At 41.0% G+C, this 23,925-nt stretch overlaps 1 protein-coding gene across 2 annotated transcripts; it reads left to right on the top strand.

The window, feature by feature from the left end:
- The first annotated feature begins 1,063 nt into the window (after positions 1 to 1,063).
- YWHAB (tyrosine 3-monooxygenase/tryptophan 5-monooxygenase activation protein beta) lies at positions 1,064 to 23,883 on the top strand. Of its 2 annotated transcripts, none has more exons than XM_055266428.2 (6): positions 1,064 to 1,262; positions 16,885 to 17,187; positions 19,355 to 19,478; positions 20,322 to 20,485; positions 21,368 to 21,463; positions 21,750 to 23,883. In XM_055266428.2, the coding sequence occupies exons 2-6, from the start codon at positions 16,888 to 16,890 to the stop codon at positions 21,804 to 21,806; spliced, it is 741 nt and encodes a 246-aa protein (XP_055122403.1). In that variant the 5' UTR covers positions 1,064 to 1,262; positions 16,885 to 16,887; the 3' UTR covers positions 21,807 to 23,883. The 2 variants fall into 2 exon arrangements, with proteins under 2 accessions (XP_055122403.1, XP_055122404.1); XM_055266429.2 differs by lacking the exon at positions 1,064 to 1,262 and adding an exon at positions 3,026 to 3,121.
- The last annotated feature ends 42 nt before the right edge of the window (positions 23,884 to 23,925 follow it).

Raw genomic sequence — 23,925 nt, 5'->3', positions numbered from 1 at the left:
GAGTGCTGGCATGCACCTGTTATCCCAGCTACTCAGGAGGCTGAGGCAGGAGAATTGCTTGAACCTGGGAGGCAGAGATGGCAGTGAGCCAAGATTGTGACACTGCCTGGGCGACAGAGACAGACTCTGTCTCAAAAACAGAAACAAAACAAAACAAAACGAAACAACAAAATCAACTACCTTGAGAGGAGTAGAATGTTGGTGATTGTGAGAGCAGTCATGGAAGGGAGGGGAGCCATGGAGGCCTGTTTCCTTCCCTGAACTTCCTCAAGGAGAGGGCATCTTAAAGAAGAAATCATGTACACAGATTTTTGTGGGGTTTTTTTGGAGACAGGGTCTCACTCTGTCTCCCAGGTTGGAGTGCAGTGGCATGACCATAGCTCACTGCAGCCTACAACTCCTGGCCTCAAGCAATCCTCTCACCTGAGATTACAGGCGCGAACCACCGCGCTCGGCCCTACACAGGTTTTTAAAAAAGACGTTTGTGCGTTGGATTCCTGGCACTTCACGTGGCCTCTTCAGTCTACCAAAGAAGGAAAAAGTAAGTACCCTGAATGATTGAAAGGATTAAGTGAACACTGAGGGATGAGCAATTTCTGTTCTTCCCTGGCTCCAGTATACACACAGCAAGACGACTGACATCGGCCTCCGACCCAGTGAGGATTACTTTCGGGGTGGAGGGGGAACTGCTAAACCTCGACTCTCCGGGCCTGGCCCTGGCGCGTTTCCAGTCTCAGCAGAAAGGGCAATCCCCATCCACACCACACTCCTAGTCCTCCTTGTTCCCACACAGCCCCTATCTTGACCACCCCCAGCTCCGCCCTCTCTCCTCCCACCTCCTTTTCCCGTTCCCCCGCCCCATTTCCTTCTTCTCCGCCCACCTCCTCCTGGGTCCCTCCCCCGGCGATGCACCCTGCCCCGGCCGCTGCAACCCTGCCCTTCGCTCTTCTTCCTCCTCCCTTCCGTCTGCGCCCCTCCCGTGGGGCCGCGGCAACCCCGTGCCTCGCTTGCCCAATGAGAACACGGTTTGGGGCGGGGCGCGGCCAGGACCGGAGCGGAAGTGGTGATCGGAGCGGAAGCGGAGCTGCCGCCACCGCCGCCGCCGATTCCGGAGCCGGAGTAGCCGCCGCCGCCGCCGCCGCCGCTGCTGCAGCCACTGCAGGCACCGCTGCCGCCGCCTGAGGAGTGGGCTTGGGAAGGAAGAGGTCATCTCGCTCGGAGCTTCGCTCGGAAGAGTCTTTGTTCCCTGCAGCCCTCCCACGGTGAGTGCGGCGCGGGGTCCGACCGGGGCCCCCGGGTGCCCAAAGTCGAAGCCCCTTTCTGGCTGCTGCGACGACGGCGGCCCAGCGGGTGGGCCCCGGGGGGTAGCGGCGCGCTGCCTGTTTCGCTCCGCGCGGCCGCTAGCGGCGAGGCCAGACCTCGCAGCGGCCCCTCCCTGTTTCCGGGGCCGGGCCCTTTACCTCTTGGAGAGGCCCGGGCCGCCTGAGGTCCTGCCGGCCGGGCGGGGTGCAACTCCGTACTGCGCCGTAAGGGACAGCGGAGTCGGGGATCCCGGACCCTCCCTCACTATCTGCTTCGGTCCCCACGCGACCCCTCCCTGCGTCTTGGTCGGCAAGAACCGTCCCCTTCAGCCCTGTCACCTCTGCTCCGTGCTTTCTGGTTTCCCGAAAATAAAATTTAATTAAACGCGGGTGAGTTTTCTAGCCCCAATCCCCGTGTTTGACTCCTCTTGGATGAGTAAGGGGTTTAACCTTGGGAGACAGCAGTGGGGGAACCCCCTCGCATTTTGCAGTAAAACCATTTCATCATCCTTCACTGGTTATGGAGCCTGGCAGGACCCAAGATTTCCTAGGAAGGGAATTGGGTTTGAATCAAGAAAATGTGTTTGTTGGAGCCGGTTACTGAGTTAGGCCAGATCCCCAGGAAAAAATGTCAGGGGATGAGAATCGGAGTATTTTCCCACAGTATTTACCGTCATTTAATGCCAGATTCTTTTGTGTCTTTACCCCAAATTCCCCCATATTGTGTGTTAGCACGTTTTTCGGTCTGAAATTTGCCCGGTGGCTTCCTGGTTGGGGGGTGGGGAGCGGAGGGAAGAAGAGGTGGGAAGGTGAGTGCATCTTTGCCGCAAATGGAGAACTCCCATATAATGGGGTTTTCAGAGGTGGCAGCCTTGGTAAGCAATTTGCCAACCTTTCTGTAAAATACATGTTTCTTGTCGTTGCCTTCATTGCATTTCTCTTTGGTAAGGCTAGATAGCTGGTCCTGATTTTGCTTGCCCTGTGTGGGAGATGGAGTTTGGCAAGATGATGCTATGAACATAAAATCAACCTGCCTCGGGAACCAAAAGAGAAAGGTGAAGCACTTATAAGAATATGAAAATTGTCTGCATTTCTCATTCTGTCAGTTCATGTGAAGCCAGACACAGATGCAGTTTGTAGACCTGGACGCTGCAGCTTTTGCATTTTCATGTTGGAAATGTATATACGTATTTGTTCTTGGTGAATTTCTTCTTGACTACTTCCAGTGTACCCTATTTCTTACTTAGGGATATCTCATTTGTTTGAGCCCTCATTTTTCTTGGATCCCTGTCCTTGGCAACACACAGTGTGTGAGTGTAAAACCTGTCAATCTTACTGGACCTAAGTTAGAAATTTAAGTGTGGCTTTCAAAATGGAAGGCTAATAATCCTGTAGCAACTGCAGAATTATTTTCCTGGCCTGTCCGTCCAATGAGATAAGAAACCATTCACTTATTTTGCAGATGAAGTCTTTATGAGAAATGAGGTGATTTGGCCTAGACTATACACCTAGTTTTTTTCAAATTGAATATTCTCATTCATCAGTAGCAAATATTTATGGATTGCCAGCCCCTGGAGTATGACTCCTACCCGATAATCTTTTGTACATTTCACGTCTTGCAGTGCTTGTTATATTGAAGCCATTTTAGAATTGGAGCGCTATAGATCAGGGAGGCAGCCTCTATAAAACCAGGCTGAGCAAATTCCCATGATGCTGGTTCTCTAGGCAGAGTCTCCAGAGATTTGGGCCGCTACAAAAAGTACATTTTGCCCATTTGGCTGTGGATAGAGAAGCAGGAAGAGCACTGGACTTGGAGTCAGGTAAATTTGGTTGAAATCTTGCCTGCAATATTTTCTAGCTTTCTGAACAGCATGTTAATCTCTGGTTCTTGGTTTTCTTATTTCCAGGGTTATCATTTTTTATGAACTGTAAATTGTTTTACAGTTTATAAAAATGTAAATTTTATAAACCTTTTTTATAAACTGAAAATTGTTAAATATAAGCTTTTGGTTTGTTTTTTAATCAGAGTTCGTTATTAATGGCTTTTTTTCTCCAGTTAACATCTGATGACACTAAACCCTGCTTTGTACACATGTTGCTTTCAAAAAATGGTATATTATTATAGGACTTTATTTTGCATATAGGCAAATCCAGTCTTTCTGAGTCATTTTCTCGTCTATATAGCACAAATGGTAATGCAGCTTTTGGTATGTTTTTGTTGTGACAAGCTCAATAATGAAAATAAGCATCTGGGATATAGTGGGGGTTCGATAGATGTTATTTGACCATCTGCATGAATATACACGTGTATAGATTAGACATAGCATATATGCTGTTTGTGGACATTTATATAGAATCCATCCATTTGTGATTTACTTGGCCAACTAATGAGGTGGTATCAGACAATTAGTCTATAATAATAGTTACCACTTACAGTACTTACTGTGTGCTAAGCTTTCTTTAAGCACTTTAAGCATATTAGCTCACTCTTCATAACAACCAATGAAAGGTAAGACTGTTAGCCCCATTTTACAGATGAGGAAACTAAGGCACTGAGAAGAATAACTTTCCCGAGGTCTCACACACAGCGCAAGGTAAGTGCCAGAACCAGGAATGAAACCAGGTGATCTGGTTCTGAGGAATGATATTATAGATTTCTGCATGTGGTAGAGCCAGCACATGCGTATGTTTTATGTGAACACCATTTAGTCCTTAGTTTTTCTTTACACCAGTCCTAATAAAGTAAACGTTTGAATGGGTATATTAGCTATTTTTGAAGATAGATACAGGACAATTTATTGTGGAGCATATACCCATTCTGGCCTGTAGGGATGATAATTGCTAGCATGCATCAGGAAGCAAGCTTGTGAACAATCCAGTTTTTCTAGTACTTGCTTCATACTAGGGAGAAAGTCATCAGTTACTTTGGCATAGAATTTTGGGTTCTTCATCTAATAGAATTTGATTGTGACCATTAATTTTTGTTTATCTTACTACTTCATCAGTAGATGTTCAGATTTTTCTCATTTTATTGGCAGGGAGGAAATGAGGAAATATAGCTACGTAAATAGAGAGAAACTTCTAAATTAAAACATCCTGTTGTGCTACCTGCTGTTTCAGTGTCAACAAACTGAGTTTTCCTTTAAATGCTGGTACCTTAGAGAATCAACTAAAATTTCCTTGTAAAGATACTTTTAAGTTCCTTGTTTCTACATTTTTCTAGGGATAGGGAAAGATGACAATTCACTAGTTAAGGGGCAAGAAATTATGGTTATATAATAGCAACCTTTAAGCTTTAGAATCCTTTCGATCTCTATGTGAATATGATCTTAGCAGTCATCTGTATGTCATGATGGAGAAACTAATGGTTGGAGCTGGATTCTGAGGGAATTTTTCTAAGGGGAATACTTGAGGAAACATAGACTAAAAGTGCTTTCTGTCTCATGTGTGCTGAAGGCCAATCATCTTACTGCTTTCTCTTCTAAAAGATTTTCTAATAGAGGTGTGGTTATATGTATCTAATACTCGTAATAAGATGTAAATGATCAGTAGCCTCAAGTCATTCCTAGCAGATTGTAGGTTAGTTGACTTTTTTTTTTTAAATTCTGGCCAGTTCCTTATTATGTAAGTTTTTCCCGTACCGGTTAGTTTATTTTATTGTTTTCCCTAAGAGAACCAACAGGAAGTTATTTCCGAATGGCCTTGACCAGGACAAGAAGATTGAAGGCTACAATAAAGTAGATACGAGTCCTATTATTATTATTTGCCCTCAGCTAAGAGCTTTCCTTTAAAATTTGACATTTTGATGAGTCTTTGGCATGTTTTTATGCTGTTTTTAACTCCTTGATTTTGTTTTTATTTTTAAAGCTAGATACATTAGCTTAATAGGCCTGTTTTAAAATTTCACTGTTAACAATCTTGTATAGTTCTTTTAAAAACTGACAATTCTCTCTTTTCCTTAAGTGGGCATTGGAGATCATGACTGATCTTTAGGAGATAGGGTTACATAAAGGAAAGAGCATTAATTTTAAAATTAATGTTGGTTTAGATCCCAGATTTGCCATATATAGCTGTGTGACCCTGAATGAGTTAACTCTTTGCATTTATAAAAGGGGACAATGTCACCTGCCTCATAGGATACTTAGGATCAAATGGGTTTCTAGGAATCCCTGAGTGCTTTGCAGGCCATAAATGATGGATGGATATTTTTGTTATTTACTAAACGAGTTAGCTGGTTTGGGTTTTTGTGTAGTGAACTTTTTGTATAGCGAACTGATTGGACTTCTGAATGGAGGAGATGGACAGAAAGTAATCCAAAGGCTTGTTGAAAGTCAGTTTGAATCTATAAATACAATGATTGGTAGCTGAAAAATGTTAGTTAGAATGTATAGTGTTGCCTCTTGATGAGAGCTGGCTGGGTTTTTTCAAAAAGTAGTCTAAGACTATAAAAACAGTCTGTATTTTATAGGTCAGATGTGTGCTACCTTCCTCTGTCCACATAGGAAATAATTGCTTTTTCACTTTTTAAGAATGCATCAGTTGATCAAGTAGTCATTCAGTGTGCTAGGCCTTGTGCTCCACATTGGGTGTCCAAAGATACAAATCTGGATTCCTACCCCTTTTTTTTTTTTTTTTTTTTTTTTTTTTGTGAGATGGAGTCTTACTCTGTCTCCCAGGCTGGAGTGCAGTGGCACGATCTTGGCTCACTGCAACCTCTGAAGCCCGGGTTCAAGCATTTCTCCTGCTCAGCCTCCTGAGTAGCTGGGATTACAGGTGCCTGCCACTGCGCCCAGCTAATTTTTGTATTTTTAGTAGAGACAGGGTTTCACCATCTTGGCCAGGCTGGTTTTGAACTCCTGACCTTGTGATCCACCTGCCTCGGCCTCCCAAAGTGCTGGGATTACAGGCGTGAGCCACCGCACCTGGCCGGATTCCTACCTTAAGCTCACAATCCAGTGTGGGAGCCAGCAGAGACACTTGCATTGCAGTAAACTGTGATAAGGGCCATTTTAGAAATAAGCATAGGGAAATTGTTACATGCCTTTCTTTTAAAAGTCTTTAAAGAAAGCAGAGTACGTGTAAAGTTTCCCTTCACTGGCTGACCATTTGTTTTTTAAGTTTTGTGTGGAATGTACTGTGGATGCCATTTATTTGAGTGCTTACTGTTTTGCATCATAGTTTTACTCCTTACAGGAACCCTAGTAAGTAGATTTGCCTATCTTTTTTTTTTCTTCACAGAGTCTTGCTCTGTCGCCTAGGCTGGAGTGCAGTGGCGTGATCTTAGCTCACTGCAGCCTCCGCCTTCAGGCTGCCTCAGCCTCCCAAGTAGCTGGGATTACAGCCGCCTGCCACTATACCCGGCTAATTTTTTTATATTTTTAGTAGAGACGGGGTTTCACCATGTTGGCCAGGCTGGTCTTGAACTCAACCTCAAGTGATCACCCTCCTCGTTCTCCCAGAGTGCTGGGATTACAGGCGTGAGCCACCACGCCCAACCCAGATTTGCCTGTATTATGGATGAGAAAACAAATTCACAGAGGTCACATAGCCTGTGGACTTGGTGTGCGGTACTGGTAAATCAGACTGATTGGCTTCATTATGTCAGTGGGCCCCAAACTGTAGAAATTATTCATAAGGTCAACCAATTGGGCTGTCTTTATGGATCAGAATTAACATAGTGTCTTTTGGATTGATTACTTAAAGCCAAGAAGTCAATTTATTGTCCTATCTACCATTAAGTCACATGTGTAACCTTGCGCCTGTCACTTAACATCCTCAGTAAGTTTAATCGTGGCTAATTGGACATAATTAGCAATGATATTCAACAACTGATGCGAAAGAGGGAAGGGATTTTGAAATAATAGAAATGCAGTTTCTCTCCAAATTCAGTGTTCACTGGACATAGTGCTAATGACTTTGTATTACAGATATGCTGTGTTTTGTTTCCTAACAAAGAACCTGCAAATGTTTGAATGGAATTAAATTTATTGCAGGACTCTAAATTTTATGTGTAGAATGGCACACAGACAGTTTTATAGTGGGTGTTTTTTAGTGAGTAGTTTTCTCTGAGAGCCAGGAGTGTTTAACTTTTTCTGGGTAACACCCACTAACCACCTGGTCCCACTGACTTTCTCAGTCCCTCCTGCGGTAGCTTGGCATCTGATTTTTCTTCAGCAGAGAGACTGCAGAACTAAAACTTCTACTTTACAGTGCTGTGGATGCTCTGTCTGGAATGGTACATCTGTGAATGCTGTTCAGAATATGTGATCAGTTCCTTACCCCATTGAAAAATTTGAGCCTAGATTTTTCAGATTTTCTTGTCAGTTTTCCTCCTCCTTCTCATTTCTTTATCTGCTTTGGCCTTTGATTTTTATTTCATCTAGAAAAACATACAGGCACTTTATTAATAACATTTCTTTTTAGGTCATGACCTAGCTACCTTTAAACCTCTTTCCTCTAATTCTTTCTGGTTGGTTTTCTAAGGAGAGGCATTGTAACCCTTAAACATGAGCTGTGTTTTTTTTTTTTAATTGATGCATAATAGATATACATGTGCTCTTTTCTTGTGTTTCTACCACTAGAGTTTAAGCTGTCTGAGGGGAAGACTACACTGCTTTCTTTTAAATTCCTTTCAATGAATAATCCAAAGAGTGCTTAGGAATGTGGTAGTTTTTCATTTTGTAGTTATTTCAACACACATTGGATTATATGTGTTACATTTTTGTGAGGTAGCTTAAGAATAAAGAATAAGAATGGCTTATGAGCCTTTAACCAGCACTATATGGGCATTTGATGTTCATTATCTTATTTGATAATTATTAATGTCTCCTTTTAACACTGAGAAAACAAGATTCAGATAAGTTACAATGTGGAAATGTAGAAAAATCACCTACTTTCTCTTTAGAAGCTCGGATGTGTATGTAAGGCTTGCTAAAAGCAGACCCCACCATATATTTTATATGTATAGAGCTTGGGTAATTCCTGACATATAATAATGGAGTCCTCATTTGAAATTTCTAACAAATTATTAAACTCAAAGCTTATTATTTTAGAATTGAGCGTGTTCTTTTCCTTGAAAACAAAACATAGCTGAAAGCCAGTGCTTCTAAAGGCCACAGCTGTCATTTTCAACTCTTTTCTGTCTTTGCAGTGCCTTTATAAAAAAAAAAAAAATGGATTAGCAATAGGTAGTCTTCTTTTTCTTTTCTTTCTTTCTTTTTTGATTCTTATCCTAGGATATCTGCTCTAGCCACTGGGAAATAACTTCTCAGTATTTTCACCCTGACAAGAAAGATGTCCCTTGGGGAAGGAATTGAGATAGAGGGGCTAGGCTGTTTCCTAGATCCGCCATTTTCAGCATTTATTGTCTGATTTAGGATTTTGTTTCTTTGAAGAAAATCCTATTTTGTGAGTACCTTTAGAATTATTTTTCATAGCTGTTTATCTGCACTAGTGGTTTGTCTTTAAACAGAAAAACACCTTTTTTCTTAAAAAAAGAAATAGTACCAAATTTTTTTAAAAGTATTACATACTTGAAGAAAATTAAAAAGATAAGAAAATGAGGATATAATACTGTTATTACCTAAAGAGAGAACCAGTGTTAACCGTTTGGTGTTAACCTTTCTGTTCGGGTTTGTTTGTTCTTTAGGGGATATTTTACAGAAATAAAATACTATTGTGCAGCTTCCTCCCCCCAGCCCCCATTGCTCTTAAATAAATCTTTTAATGACATTAAATCTCTTCTTTTGATGGCCATGTAATCTTGTACCATCTATTTTCCCCCCTCCTCCCCTTTTGTTTTTTGAGATGGAGTTTCGCTCTTGTCGCCCAGGCTGGAGTGCAGTGGCGCAATCTCGGCTCACTGCAACCTCCACCTCCCAGGTTCAAGTGATTCTCCTGCCTCAGCCTCCCGAGTAGCTGGGATTACAGTCGTGCACCACCTCGGCTAATTTTTTTCTATTTTTAGTAGAGACGGGGTTTCACCACGTTGGCCAGTCTGGCCTCAAACTCCTGACTTCAGGTGATCTGGCCACCTTGGCCTCCCAAAGTGCTGGGATTACACGCGTGACCCAGTGCACCTGGCCAATCTCCTTATTTTTTAAACCATTCCTGTATTGTTGGATATTTAGATTTGCTTCCATTTTTTCACTAAGCAATCTCTGCATTTATCAACAAATGCTTCCCAGTCCTCACTTGCTGCATCCAGTGGCTTAGAACAGATCGACAGCCATCATCATCATGTAGGTGTGCTGGAGAGCTCCTGTTCTCAAGCACATCAGTCTCTTCCTGAAATATGCCCAGCACAAGGAAAATCTCTTGGCTTACTGCACGGTTGGGCCCTTTGTGGCCTCTAATGAGTTTGCCTGCCCCAGTATCTTGATGCTTCTGCAGTGGTGCCAGGCCTGATGATGAGACTATAGTCTTTCAAAAACTTTTTAGGAGACAAAGAGTTATCTTGCTGGCTTTTTTTTTAGTGGGAACCTCATTCAAAGTCTTGGAACAACAGGTCTTGATTAAAAGCCATCATGGCATATCACTAGAAAATTCAATTAGAAACTAATGGATAAACTTCAGTTACAGTTAACATGTATGTCCATTTTAACATAACACACTATCTGTACAAGATTAATCTAGACTTTTGCTTTTCCTTCTCACAAAATTGTATATTTAAAAAGAAAATTCAAGCTTATGGTTTTCTGGGCGACTGCAGTGTAATAGTCGTGGAGAAGAATAATAGTACTTCAGTTTGATTTTGCACTATCCGTTTTCCAAGGAAGATTTCCACATTTAGTATTCTTTAATTCCCTGCCCCTCATCTTCACAGCAACTCTCCTGAGGTAGATGCCATCTTCATTTTATGGATTGGAAGGCTGAGATTTAACATGCTCACATGGCTGTATAGTGGCACATTGCTCTGTGACACACAGTCCTGCTGCCTTCTGACTATACTACATATAGGTACTCTGTGTTCCTTGTACTCTCCCAATGATGATTTGTAGAAAAACTTGATATTCATTTGCATATGAGTTTTGTGTTTAGCACAGTTATAAGCATTAAATGTGAAACAAATGTGAAGCTTTCCTTTGAGGGCACACACGTGAAGCTGTAAATGGTACAGTACTCATCTGTATCATAGAAAGGCATAAAGAAGCCCTAGACCATGCAGTAGGCTATAAGTATATTCGGAGTCATAGGCAAGGTAAATCAATGAGGGCTAGGGCAGTCAGGGAAGGGTTTGTAGCCCTAGAAGAATGGATGGGGTTTGGATAGGCAGGCAGTAAATAGGAGAGCACTGTAGATGAAGGGAACTACAAAAGCAGTTTCAGACACGTTTGAGCATGGTGTTTATAGGGCATGCGGTGCTGGCCAGCCTGAGAGAAAGGTACATGTTGGAGAACAGTGGATGAGAAAGCCAAACAAGTAAAGAGGAGACAATTTATCAGGAATTTGAAAGCCAGGTAGAGCTTAAATTTGATGGAGTAGCCAAAAGGGAGTCATTGGAAGTTACTGAGTAAGGACAAAGGCAAGACTAGAGGTAATTTAGTAAGAGTAATTTTTTGTTTGTTTTGAGATAGGGTGTCTGTCACCCAGGCTGGAGTGCAGTGGTGCAATCATGGCTCACTGCATCCCTGGCCTCCTAGCCTCAAGCGATCCTCCCATCTCAGCCTCCCAAGTAGCTGGGACCACAGGCATGAGCCACCACACCTGGCTAATATTTTATTTTTTGTAGAGACAGGGTCTTACTATGTTACTGGTCTTGAACTCCTGGTCTCAAGCGATGCTCCAGCTTTGGCTTCCGAAAGCACTGGAATTATAGATGTGATCCGCCATGCCTGACTGGAAGAGTAATTTTGGAATTACTCTTTGAATTTCAGAGGGCACAGAAATCCAAGAAGGAACTAGGTACAAATGTAATGAAGATTTAATATGCTTGCAAGGCTAATAGGTGCTTTGGATTATTTGAGAAAAGGGAGAACTCTACCAACTCTGCAGTTTTATGCTTACATTTCAGGATCAGTTCGTTCATTCAGCAGATATTTGTTCCTACCAATTATGTACAGGATGCTGTGGGAGATATGCCCAAAGGAGCTAATGGTGTAGGAAGGGAAATAGGAGATACTATATAAGTAATTTTAGTACTGAAGAAACTTGATAAGACATTGACCGGTATCAGCGAAATGCTTTGTAAGAATATATTCATCTTAGAGCAGTGGTGTCCTGTAGGAATAGAATGTAAGCCACATGTAATTTAAATTTTTCTGGTAGCTGCATTTAAAATTTTTTTGAAGTGAAATTAATTCTATTTGTTTTTACTTAACCCATTATGAACAAAATATGATTTCAATATGTGTCACTAGCCACATTTTAAGTGAATAGCCACATGTGGCTATGGCTTAAACAGCTTAAGAAAGGCTTCATGGAAGGGATGGTATCTGAGCCACACTGTGAAGAATCTTGTATGCAGAGTAAATTTGGGAAAAGCCATTCCAGGTAGAGGGAGTGGCTTAGTGAACAAAGATAGAAAAGCATACTTTGTATGTAAGAAAACCATTTTGGCAGAAGCACATATGATGTGGAAGGCATGATGTGGGGGTCTGGAAAATAGGTTGGCAAGCTTTCACTGATAGGGGAGGAAATCTGACTCTGCTTTTGGCATCAGGGAACTTTAAGGAATTTTGAGCAGGAAGTGACTTGATCAGAGTTATAGGAAAATGGGTCTTATAGCAAAGGCATGGAGGGGGCTGTAGATAATGAGTGACTGAAAGCAGTGCCACTAGGGCAAGATTTTGGATGGGAGATTTATTGTAGATGTAGAAATAGGAACAAGTTCATTTCTCCTTTGTTTGCTGCCTTTCTCCAAACTGCTGGGTGTTGTGTAACCCATTTCCTGTTGAAATTGGTCTAGTTGCTTCAAAATCCATATTATATAAGTCAAAAGTTATGTAAGCAGTAGCCATCAGGACCTTTAGCTATGGATTTTGTTTGCTGTAAGTTGTTTCTGTATGTGTATAATTAAAAATATTTGAAACAGATAAATGGATACAGATTTTAAAAAGGTGTGCATTCAGTCTTTATCTTACCATGATGGTTCTCAATCTCTAAGAAATCTTGCAGTAATCTCAGAGAAGCTTAGAATAGCTGACCCCAAACAGAAAGGGTACATTCTATTTTGGGAAATAGGGAAGGCATATTTGGGAGGTCCCATTGAATAGTCCAGATTCTTTGGAGTAGTATGATTTAACTTTTAATCCTTGAGAAGGAGAGAAGTAAAAGGGGGGTAGCTTAATTTTGGGGCCTAGTAGCGCTGAAGAGGTTGATGGCATTATTCAGCAATGGCAATCCTTTATTACTCCATTATGATACCACATGGGATGGCTTAGCTCTGAATTGGCTTTTGGCCAGTACTTTATGATTTGGAGTCATCCATAGGTAGAGTTGCATAGGTACTGTTCTATGAACTTTGAAGTGGGCCTCTAAGTGACAGTTCTAACTTTGAATTAGTCTACAGATGGGAAATTTTCTAAAGGTTGTTGGGTCATTGAAAGTTGGCTTCTTTCTGGTGTACCTGGCACTTTTAGGAACCATGAAGTAGGGTTATTTAATGATGAAGATATTTATTGTCCTGATCTCAAAGACCTTATGGTCAAGAAAGTTAGACATATTAAGACAGTGGTCATCCTTTGGTATCCAGGGGGTGTTGGTTCCAGGACACCTGGGGATACCAAAATCTGAAGATACTTGTTTATTTTGTGTTTTTTTCCTTCTTTATTTTCCACTACGGTTGGTTGAATCTGTGTATCTGGAACCTGTGTATCTGGGCTGACTATATATAATTTTAAGATTGATAGAGTATTTTTGATGTACTTGTATTAGAGTAGAACAGGTTGTCTTGTATCCAACAGCTCCGGCATCTCAATGTTTTAACCCAGCAAAAGTTTGTTTTGTTTTCACCCTGCGTGTCCAGTGCAGGTCTGCAGGAGTCTTGCACTATACAGTCACCCGGGGACTCAGGCTGACAAAAACTCTACAGTTGCATGACTGTACCACCTAGAATACATGGCCGTCTCAGCAGCCTGGGGAGCCACACGTAGGATATTCACAGTGTTAGCCTGGAAGTAGCATCATTTCTACTTATCTTTCATTGGACAGAACTACCACGTGGCCTCTTCTAACTGCTGTGGGGGTAGTGGGAAATAGAAGGGAACAAATGGAATGTTTCTTGAGGATTACTCTCTCTACCTTAGTTTTATTCTAGTGTTACGAGTGAAGATGTCAGATGGATCAAAGTGAGACTTGCCTCATTGAATGTAAGCTTACAATTAGTGAGCCTTATATAAGACACAGCTCTGCATGTGATTTAGATAATAAGTAGTAGGAAGAAAAATCATAGTTACGAACTGGAGAATCAACTCTTTCTGAATCACCTAGATTTTGAGTGTATCTTATTGTGCTCCCCAAAACATTTTTAGGTGATAAGGCCCTGTGTGTAGAACTTCTCTCTTGAAAATACAGAAATTACTTTTGAGGCAAAACCATTTTGTGAGTGGAGGTCATATCATACTTTCTTTTTTTTTTTTGAGATGGAATCTTGCTCTGTTGCCCAGGCTGGAGTGCAATGGCACGATCTCTGCTCACTGCAACCTCTGTCTTCTGGGTTCAAGCGATTCTCTTGCTCAGCCTCCCCAGTAGCTGGGACTATACGCACGTGCCACCATGCCCAGCTAATTTTTTGTATTTGTAGTAGAGATGAGGTTTCACCGTGTTAGCCAGGATGGTCTTGATCTCCTGACCTCTTGATTCACCTGCCTCGGCCTCCCAAAGTGCTGGGATTACAGGCCTGAGCCACTGCGCCCAGCAGAATATGATTAATTTAAAAATAGCAAAGAGGCCAGGCACGGTGGCTCACACCTGTAATCCCAGCACTTTGGGAGGCCAAGGCGGGCAGATCACCTGTGTTCAGGCGTTCAAGACCAGCCTGAGCAACATAGTGAAACCCTGCCTCTACTAAAAATACAAAATCAGCCGAGTGTGGTGGCGCATGCCTGTAGTCCCAGCTACTCGGGTGGCTAAGGAGAATCGCTTGAACCCAGGAGGCGGAGGTTGCGGTAAGCTGAGATCACGTCACTGCACTCCAGCCTGGGTGACAGAATGAGACTCCATCTCCAAACAATCATTTTCAGAGCCTTAAATTGTGAGACCATGTATATAGTAATGAAAGAATTTGTTTTAAAAATACTGACATTGGCTAGGCACGGTGGGTCACGCCTGTAAGTCCCAGCACTTTGGGAGGCCAAGGCGGGCAGATCACCTGAGGTTAGGAGTTCAAGACCAGCCTGTCCAAAAATGGCGAAACCCTGTCTCTACTAAAAATACAAAAGTTAGCTGTGCCTGGTGGCACGCGCCTGTAATCCCAGCTACCCGGGGGCTAAGGCAGGAGAATTGCTTGAACCCTGGAGGTGGAGGTTGCAGTGAACCGAGATCGCACCACTGTACTCCAGCCTGGGTGACAGAGTGAGACTCTGTCTCAAACAAACAAACAAACAAAGCACACAAAAAAACCTGACGTTACTACTACTGTTTAAAGTAGCATTTCATGTTTTTATAGCTCAAGATATTAGCGTATTTTTATACTGTGTGGCACAGATTGATATATCAGTATTTAAACCAACAGTACGTAAAGTTAACTCTTCTTGTTTAGTAAATAACTTTTCAATTATTTTATCCAAAAATTACTTACTAAAATTACCACACTCTGTAAATGGTGATTATTGCAGTGGGGAATTGACTGTGGTGAGTTGATAGGAGGTATTCACTGATTGGCATATGGATTTGATAAATCGATAAACTGAAGTCACTAGGATTTTTGTCTATTTCGGAAAAATTTTAAATGAACTCAGTTATGGTTCAGATGAATTCAGTTATGGTTTCAAGTTAAGTTGCTGTACATCTTGTTATGCACCCCTTTCTCTTGCAACCCATACCATATACAAAATTAGTGCCTGATATTTTTATATAATGCTTTATACTTTTCAGGGTGCCTTCACATGTATCAGGTCTTTTGTTCCTCATAACGGGCCCACTAAAAGAGTTGGTAGTGTTCTTTCTTTTGTTTTAGAGACAGGGGTCTCACATGGTTGCCCAGGCTGGAGTGTAATGGCACGGTCACAGCTTGCTGCATCCTGGAACTCTGGGCTCAAGTGATCCTCCCACCTCAGCCTCCTGAGTAGCTGGGACTACAGGTGCACACCACCACACCCAGCCAATTTTTTCTTCTTTTGTAGAGATGAGGTCTTACTCTGTTACAGACTGATTTGCCAGGATAATCTTGAACTCTTGGGTTCCCAGGCGTGAGTCACCACATCCAACCCTAGGTAGTGTTCTTATTGCCCAGTAAAGAAACTGAAGCTCTCAGGTTAAGTGATTTAACCAAGGTCATGCCACTTGTAAGTAAGTAGCAGAGCTAGTGCTAGATAGAGCCCAAGTCTGACTGCCCTTAGTTTATGTTCTTCCTGTGCAGTGTGTCCTAGTAACAAAGTTTTAGCAGATTACAGAAGATATGATAATAATCTTTCCCATCTTTCAGGTATCTACTGCTTGATGGGTGCAGCCAAATAGATCATTTAAAATCATATCTTTTGCTTCAGGATTGATTGAAACAATCATCATACTTACTTTTTCCTGTACTATGGAAAAAACAGGTTTAGTCAAAACCAGAGTTCCTTACAGGACAGTGAAGAGAGGACTTCCTGTATTACAGGATATCATTGGATTAAAGTCATTAAAACAAACAAACCAGACAATTACTGAGAGAAGTCAAGGACATATATATAGTAAGCATAAACTTTTTTTTGAGATGGAGTCTCACTCTGTTGCCCAGGCTGGAGTCCAGTGGCATGATCTCGGCCACTGCAACCTCTGCCTCCTGGTTTCAAGCGATCCTCCTGCCTCAGCCTCCCAAGTAGCTGGGATTACAGATGCCTGCTACCACGCCCGGCCAATTTTTGTATTTTTGGTAGAGATGGGGTTTCACCATGTTAGTCAGGTTGGTCTCGAACTCCTGACCTCGTGATCTGCCCACCTCGGCTTCCCAGAGTGCTGGGATTATAGGCGTGAGCCACTGCACCCGGCTAGTAAGCATAAACTTGTAAAGAAATGGTTATTAAGCAGTCTGTATGTGCCAGGCAGGTGAATTAGGTTAATGGAAGAAAACAAAAGCTCTAGAGCCAGATAGATGTGAGCTGGAGTTCTGGCTCTCTACCATCTATTTGCATGTTGCTCTGGGCATATCACTTGCCTTCCCTCACCCTCCATTTCTTCACCCATAAGAAGGGGAAAGGAGTTGTTATGAATATACCTACTCTGGGACTGTTGGGAAGATTACTTGACCAAAATAATATAAAGGCCTTAGCAAAGTACTTAACCCTAGAGGTGTTTGATATATGATCAATATTGTTGATGGCATTTGGAACGAGATGTTTCACATTTAGTATGCTGCTTTCCAGATGGGTTGGAAGAAGATTCACACACGTTTCCTAGGCCCCGAAACCTGACATTTGCTCTTTTTCTCTTGCTCTTGTTCTAGGGAATGACAATGGATAAAAGTGAGCTGGTACAGAAAGCTAAACTCGCTGAGCAGGCTGAGCGCTATGATGATATGGCTGCAGCCATGAAGGCAGTCACAGAACAGGGGCATGAACTCTCCAATGAAGAGAGAAATCTGCTCTCTGTTGCCTACAAGAATGTGGTAGGCGCCCGCCGCTCTTCCTGGCGTGTCATCTCCAGCATTGAGCAGAAAACAGAGAGGAATGAGAAGAAGCAGCAGATGGGCAAAGAGTACCGTGAGAAGATAGAGGCAGAACTGCAGGACATCTGCAATGACGTTCTGGTAAGAGGCCAGTGCTTCTGTTTTGAACAGTGGTTTCTAAATAGTATTAATTTAATGTATAAATGCAGACTCTCAAAACAGCTTATGAGAGAGAGGTGTCTGAATATACTGGAAAGCTGCCGGCCATTCACAACTAATTTTTAAGCATATGATATAATTTTTGTCACCTATTGCCTGATCAGAGGTTGTACATCACTTCTGAGATATTTTCCTCTCCTATCAAAAAGACCTGTGAAAAACAGTGACATTTATTCAGCCTCCCTCCATCTTTTAAAATTGAGGCCAGATAGACAGGATTTTAATAGATACAGCTACAGATAGTCTATTGTGTATATTAGTCAGAGTAGTGATGTCATCGCCAGTAGGGGAGGGAGATGAAAAAGCTGAGCTGCCTTTCAGCCTCGCCCCAGTCATGCCTTCACACTGTAAAGTCCTACTTTGGTCTGAAAGTTAGGCACATCCATCAAGTTCGGCATGCATCCCAGAGCCAAATTCAAAGTGTTTTGGGCATTCTCCTCTCTTGTATTTTACATAAGCCCTTAGTCAGATGATTGATTCCCTCTGGCCGCCACTTGGGATTGAATGGGAGGGATACGTACTCTAAAACAAATCATAATCATATTGTCTTTCCCCCACATCCTGAGCCCATTGGGAACTTTCTTTTTCTTCCAGGTGAAATCAGGTAAAAATGAACTCAGTGAGGGCTGCTTTGAAGGGAAAAGGAATTCACACTTGGGGACCTACCACCTTCCCTGCTGGCTGCCTTTCCGAATTACTGCCCATGGCTCCTTTCTTTTGAAAACCAGTACAAAGCTTGTCAGCCATCAGGCAGCACCCCTTATCCCTAACCCATTAGGAGTTACACACTGTCTGTCTACAAAGAATATTAAAACGACTACCACCCCCTGCATCTTCTCACTGTGGTTGATTAAATCCCCTTATAACTAAGCTTTGCATTGAGCTTCTCTTTTTATTAGCCTCATGGCGTAAGAGTGTCATGACTAAATTTGTTGCCTGTTGGTAATTTGGGGGTTTGTTAATGGTGCACTAATTCCTGAATGTTAGGTACATCTGGTATTCAGATGAAGTATGTCATGCATTTCAAGGGCAAGAAAGTTCCATAATTCATGAAATGTAGACCAACTTTTAAGAGCATCTGAAAGAATGTGAAGAAGAGCTTGGTACTTACTGCCTCTTAACCAGTTTTTCAGGATGCCACATTCTAAAACAACTCTTCGAAAATATTGCTCTGTATACGAAGCTTGGACTCCTTCAGAACTACTTTTGTTGTAAGCATAAATGTTTAAAGGAATTTATTATTAATAGTATTAGCTACTCTTTGAGTGCTTACTACGTGCCAGGCAACGTGTTAAGCGCTTTATGTCTGTCAACTTATTTATCATTATAACTACCCTAGAAGATGGCTGTACCCTAGAAGATGACCCTTCGTATAGCTGAGGAAACTGAGGCTCAAGGTGATTAGGTATTTGTCCAGAGTCATACAGATACAGATAGTAAGTGGCAGAAGAGGGATTTCTACCCAGGTCAGATTGACTTTAAACTTAGTTCTTGGCAGTTTTGCTCTGTTGTCACCTTTTTCCTCCTAAGGAAAGATATTTTTTTCCCCTTTAATTATAGAAGTAATACCAGTTTGTGGGTTTAAAAAGGGTGGGGAGAACAAGTCAGAAGAATATAAATAAGAAAGTAAAAATCACTTATAATCTTACCACCCAGAGAACCATTATTAACATACTCCTTCCAGGCTTTTCCCTTATGTATTTGTGAGCATGTACACATATGTATCTTAATGTTAAAATAGGATTCTTGTGGTATTTATAATCTGCTTTTTTTCACTCAGATTTCTTTTGAGAACCTTTCCATTACTGTGTAGCTCTGCATCATTTTAAAGGCCTACAAAGCATTTCATTGTATGGCTATACTTTAATTATCCCCTATGGATGGTCAAAGTGATTTTTAACAGAAGAATACAGGCATCTGCTGTTATGACCTGGGCTAAACAACATTTAGTAACTTGGATGAAAAATTGGTGTTTTTTTAATCTTCCAAAAAATTATTTAGAAGCAGTAGTGTGTATCTTGAATCTCAAACATAGTTTTAACATCTTGTGAATAATTCTAAATTCTTAACAATGTGAATCATTTTTTAGGAGCTGTTGGACAAATATCTTATTCCCAATGCTACACAACCAGAAAGTAAGGTGTTCTACTTGAAAATGAAAGGAGATTATTTTAGGTATCTTTCCGAAGTGGCATCTGGAGACAACAAACAAAGTAAGTAATATCTTTAAAAAGAAATTTGACCAGTAATGGAGCCAGTCTTCTTTCACAGGGACTTTTAATGATTTTTGCTTTGTCTGTTCGCCATAGACACCAGTGTCACAGTACTAAGAATTTAAAAGACCATAGCATTGTGATGAACGGGGTCATGGGTGGGCAAATAAAAATTTATCTGACAGGGAAATATGGAGGGCATTAAAAATCTGGTGCGCAGTATATTTAAAAAGATCTTTATCTTGAGTATTATTTGTTAGCTCTCTTTTTAGTGGTGAAACTTTTTATACTTGGTGGTATGAAACTACCCTAGTGATGCATTGCTTTTATCACATGTGATAATCTTAACCACACTATTAAGTGCCTATGTGCCAAGTACTTTCGAGTCTCACTTACTCTTCACACAGCCTTACGAGTTAGGTGGCAGGCTGCCCATTTTTCAGATAAACTGAGGTTTATGGAGGTTTTTACTTGCCCCAAGCCACAGACCTAGGGAGTAAGAGCTGGGAATTAAAGTTTGGATCTATCGACTCTAAAGCCTGTGATCTTTGCACTAGAACATATGGTTTTTCACATTCTGTATTGTTAAAGGTTATAGCTGTATTTCTTAACTGCTTTAGTAGACTTTGTCATCATTGTTTTCCCCCAAAGCATTTAATATACAACTTGGTTTAGAATAAATATCTAACAAATGTATAATTGAATGGCAGAGACACTGACACCTCATTTGGTAGGTCATTGCTCCTGCCCAATTTGGGACTGAGAAAATAATTTGATAGTTGGTCCAATGTGTGATACCTATGAAAGAACCAAGCCTTTAATATTTTCATCTTTATGTTACAGCCACTGTGTCGAACTCCCAGCAGGCTTACCAGGAAGCATTTGAAATTAGTAAGAAAGAAATGCAACCTACACACCCAATTCGACTTGGTCTGGCACTTAATTTCTCAGTCTTTTACTATGAGATTCTAAACTCTCCTGAAAAGGCCTGTAGCCTGGCAAAAACGGTGAGAAAGACCCTTTGTGATATCTAACCATAGCAAAACAGTGCTTGTGTTATTAACTTCTTTTTATTCCTGAACATACTCATTGTCTTGGACTTTTTTTGAAAGATTTTCTGGGGGTGGGAGTGTATCTTTTATGAGATAAATACAGATCTGTTACTTTTTTAATTCATTCTCAATACCTTCTGCTGACTTTGATTACTGTTTTTTGCGGGATGGTTGTAGAAAGTTCCAGGTAAATGTAGTTAGTTGTTTCTTACCAAGCTTTGGGCCTTGGTTATACATTGTAATTCTTGTACCAAGATTTGAGGTTATAGTTGTATAAAAGAAATACACACCACATTCTTGTTGTGTGTTGGATTACCTTCCATATTCTTCCTGCGGCCTTTTCTACATATTTTTTGTAGTCCCTCAACATGCACACAACTTTTTAAAAGTATTTTTATTCGGGAAAGGTGCCTTAAAGTTGCATCACTTAAATCAGATTTAGTGATGTGAGTTTCACTTTATCCATTGTATCCAGACCTTTTGAGTTTTAGTTAAAATAAATGAATAATTTTAAATAGAAGATTGCTAGAAATGTCTTTGGTAATTAAAAAATCACACGCATTTGCCCAGAATGACTGTGCTAGGGTTAGCAGTAATACTGCTTAGTTATTAGGTACAGCAAAGTTCTTATCTCAGAATTTCTGTCATTGTTGGTTGGTGCTTTGTAAATATGCCATATACTTCTGCTGGAAACAGCTAACAGACAGGGTAATAACAGCCTAGGTTCCCCCAAAGTACTGTACAAGAAGATAAATTATATTCACTTAGCAGAAAAAAAGTGGGCTAAACTAGCTCCAGAGAACTTGTGAATTCTTTGCTAAAGGCTCTTTGTTTTAGGCATTTGATGAAGCGATTGCTGAATTGGATACACTGAATGAAGAGTCTTATAAAGACAGCACTCTGATCATGCAGTTACTTAGGGACAATCTCACTGTAAGTACTACTTCCACAGGGTTTATAGTCTCTTTCCTATTCACCTACTTAATAATTCACTGTTATCTTCAAGAGGGGATTTGTACCCTGTTAAATGTAGTTACAGTTTTAAGTTGTTAAATTTGTTATAAATGACTGCTGAAGTTTTGACCTTGGCAGTCATCCCTGTCTGCAGTGACACAGGAATAATTTTAAACTGTTGAGTGAGATAAGATTATACATACTGGGCCACCTACCTAGGGAACTTTTAGTAGCCCTGCTTTGATTATACTTCTTTCTCTTGCAGCTGTGGACATCGGAAAACCAGGGAGACGAAGGAGACGCTGGGGAGGGAGAGAACTAATGTTTCTCGTGCTTTGTGATCTGTTCAGTGTCACTCTGTACCCTCCACATATATCCCTTGTGCGATAAAAAAAAAAAAAAAAAAAAAAAAAAAAAGAATCGTACGTCGACTTTCGATTTTTCACAGCCTCAGCCTAGGAAAAATGGTTCATGGGATAAACAGCTGGTATTCGTATCTAAAACCCAGATTGGTCACATAAATGCCACGGCATTCCGAAGTTTTGATTTTGATTAACATTGACAGGATTACTGTGTGTTTAATTTTTTTTAAACTGAACACTGTGATTATGGGGTTTTGTAATTTAGCAGAACTCTTACTGGTAGAAAAAATAGACCTGAATTATGTGTAACTTTTGGAAGGTTTAATCTGATGTCAAAATAATCATTGAAACACAATTCCATTGTAAAGTTGTACAGAAAGTTATAGAGATTATATTGTGATGCTGGAACTTGGAGTGAGACACACATCATTTGGCATTTGAGTTTAATGGTAATTCACAGTAATGCTGCCGTTGTTCGGGACTTAAAGACACTTGACCTGTTTGGGCTGTTGCCACTTAAAAGTTCATGACCACAAATGTCCACAGTGTCTTCCTCTGAGGAAACTCGAATCTTGAAATGGAAATTCTTTGTGGCAGATAACTGGCTTATGACACCTTGAAAAGTTCAAGTGCTCATATAACATACCAGACTGAACCCCCTTTCCTACAGCAATATGTTCACTATGTTACCAATTTGCAACTTGTGCTTCAATAGTGGAATCTATTTTCATTGTCAACACTGAGCTAAAGAAAAAAAGCCGTGTGTTTTATGAATGACCTTATCTGTTTCCTGGATAATACCTTTAAGAGTGATGTCCTGAGTCAGGTGTGGTGGTGCGTGCATCTAGTCCCAACTATTTGGGAGGCTGAGGCAAGAGGATTGCTTGAGCCCAGGAGTTTAAGGCTGTAGTGCCCTATGGTTGCACCTGTGAATAACTGCACTCCAGCCTGGGCAACATAGCGAGACCTCATCTCCAAAAAAGAAAACAAAACAAACAAAAAAGGATGTTCTGTAGAGATGGCCTTTCACTTGAGGAGTACTCAGTTTTCAGGTTCTTCCTAGCTCGGGGCTTTTAAATTTTGAAATCTAAACATTCTTTCCCACCATCCTTTTTGCCTATTGACCTTGGTTTTCTCTTCTAAGTTTCTGTCCCTCTGCTTCCTTACTTTTTTTCCTTTTTGAATTCTATCTTTATCTGTCTTTTGTTCACTTTTTAACGCTATATATGGGCAGGGGTGAGAGACATTACTGAGCACCTTGGTGAGCAAGCCTGGCTTTAAAGAGTTGAGAAGTGCTTCTGGCACCAGAACTCTGTCTTCCTCCAGTTCTCAACACAGTGTTGCTCTTCAGTCATACCAGGATCTGAATCAAAAAAGTATTTTTAAATATCCATGATTTCTGCCTGTATTGAGGCTAGCCCTGATTATGCTTTTTGTGCCTGTCACCAGGTCTCCCAAGTGCACTCATCCAGCTCAGCGCTCAGATGTGTTTAAGGAGACCCTGTATTCAGGGAAGTTGCATGGACACTGCAGTGGAGAGAATTGAGAATAGTCAGGCCTATCAGTCTCACAGAATCACCCCTCTAACTTTAATATTCCACCTAGCTGTAGAGTCCATCTGTTTGTCCATCTGCTGAAATGAGAAAAGAAAAATTTATGCACTGATTTAAAACCAAAAAAAAAGAAAAAAAACAAAAAAAAATCCCTCCTTTCTAGCTGAACAAAAATGTGCAGTTAATACTTGGCGCTTGAAAATGCAGTAGTGAATGTGGAACCAAGCCTGTCTGTATATCTGGTAGCTCTTTTCTTGCTTTGTTTTTTCTTACCAGTATTCTGCCTAACGTTTGCTTCTGTGATGGTTATATTGCCTAGCAAGCACACCCGTGGTTGTGAAAATAGTATAGCAAAAAAGAAAAACCCCCGGTTATTGATGTACTAGATTTGTGTATGTCTTTTAAACAGTTCTAGTTTCACCTTACACAGAATAATCAGGAAAAGTGTAAAAATTCAAAAGTGAAATAAAAATTTTATCAGTTAGTTGCCTGTCAATTGATGTGTCACCACCATCTCTGTTGCTAC

The sequence above is a fragment of the Symphalangus syndactylus genome, chromosome 24, assembly GCF_028878055.3.
Source record: "Symphalangus syndactylus isolate Jambi chromosome 24, NHGRI_mSymSyn1-v2.1_pri, whole genome shotgun sequence".
Classification (NCBI taxonomy): domain Eukaryota; kingdom Metazoa; phylum Chordata; class Mammalia; order Primates; family Hylobatidae; genus Symphalangus; species Symphalangus syndactylus.
Note: the sequence above shows the minus strand (reverse complement) of the source record. Positions and strands in the feature narration are given on the sequence as shown.

Bases quoted from the DNA above. Each gene is read 5' to 3' on its own strand.
- YWHAB (XM_055266428.2), top strand. From the start codon at position 16,888: ATGACAATGGATAAAAGTGAGCTGGTACAGAAAGCTAAACTCGCTGAG. The intron at 19,479-20,321 runs GTAAGTAATATC...TTTATGTTACAG, and splicing joins ATCTGGAGACAACAAACAAA to CCACTGTGTCGAACTCCCAG. The intron at 20,486-21,367 runs GTGAGAAAGACC...TCTTTGTTTTAG, and splicing joins CCTGTAGCCTGGCAAAAACG to GCATTTGATGAAGCGATTGC.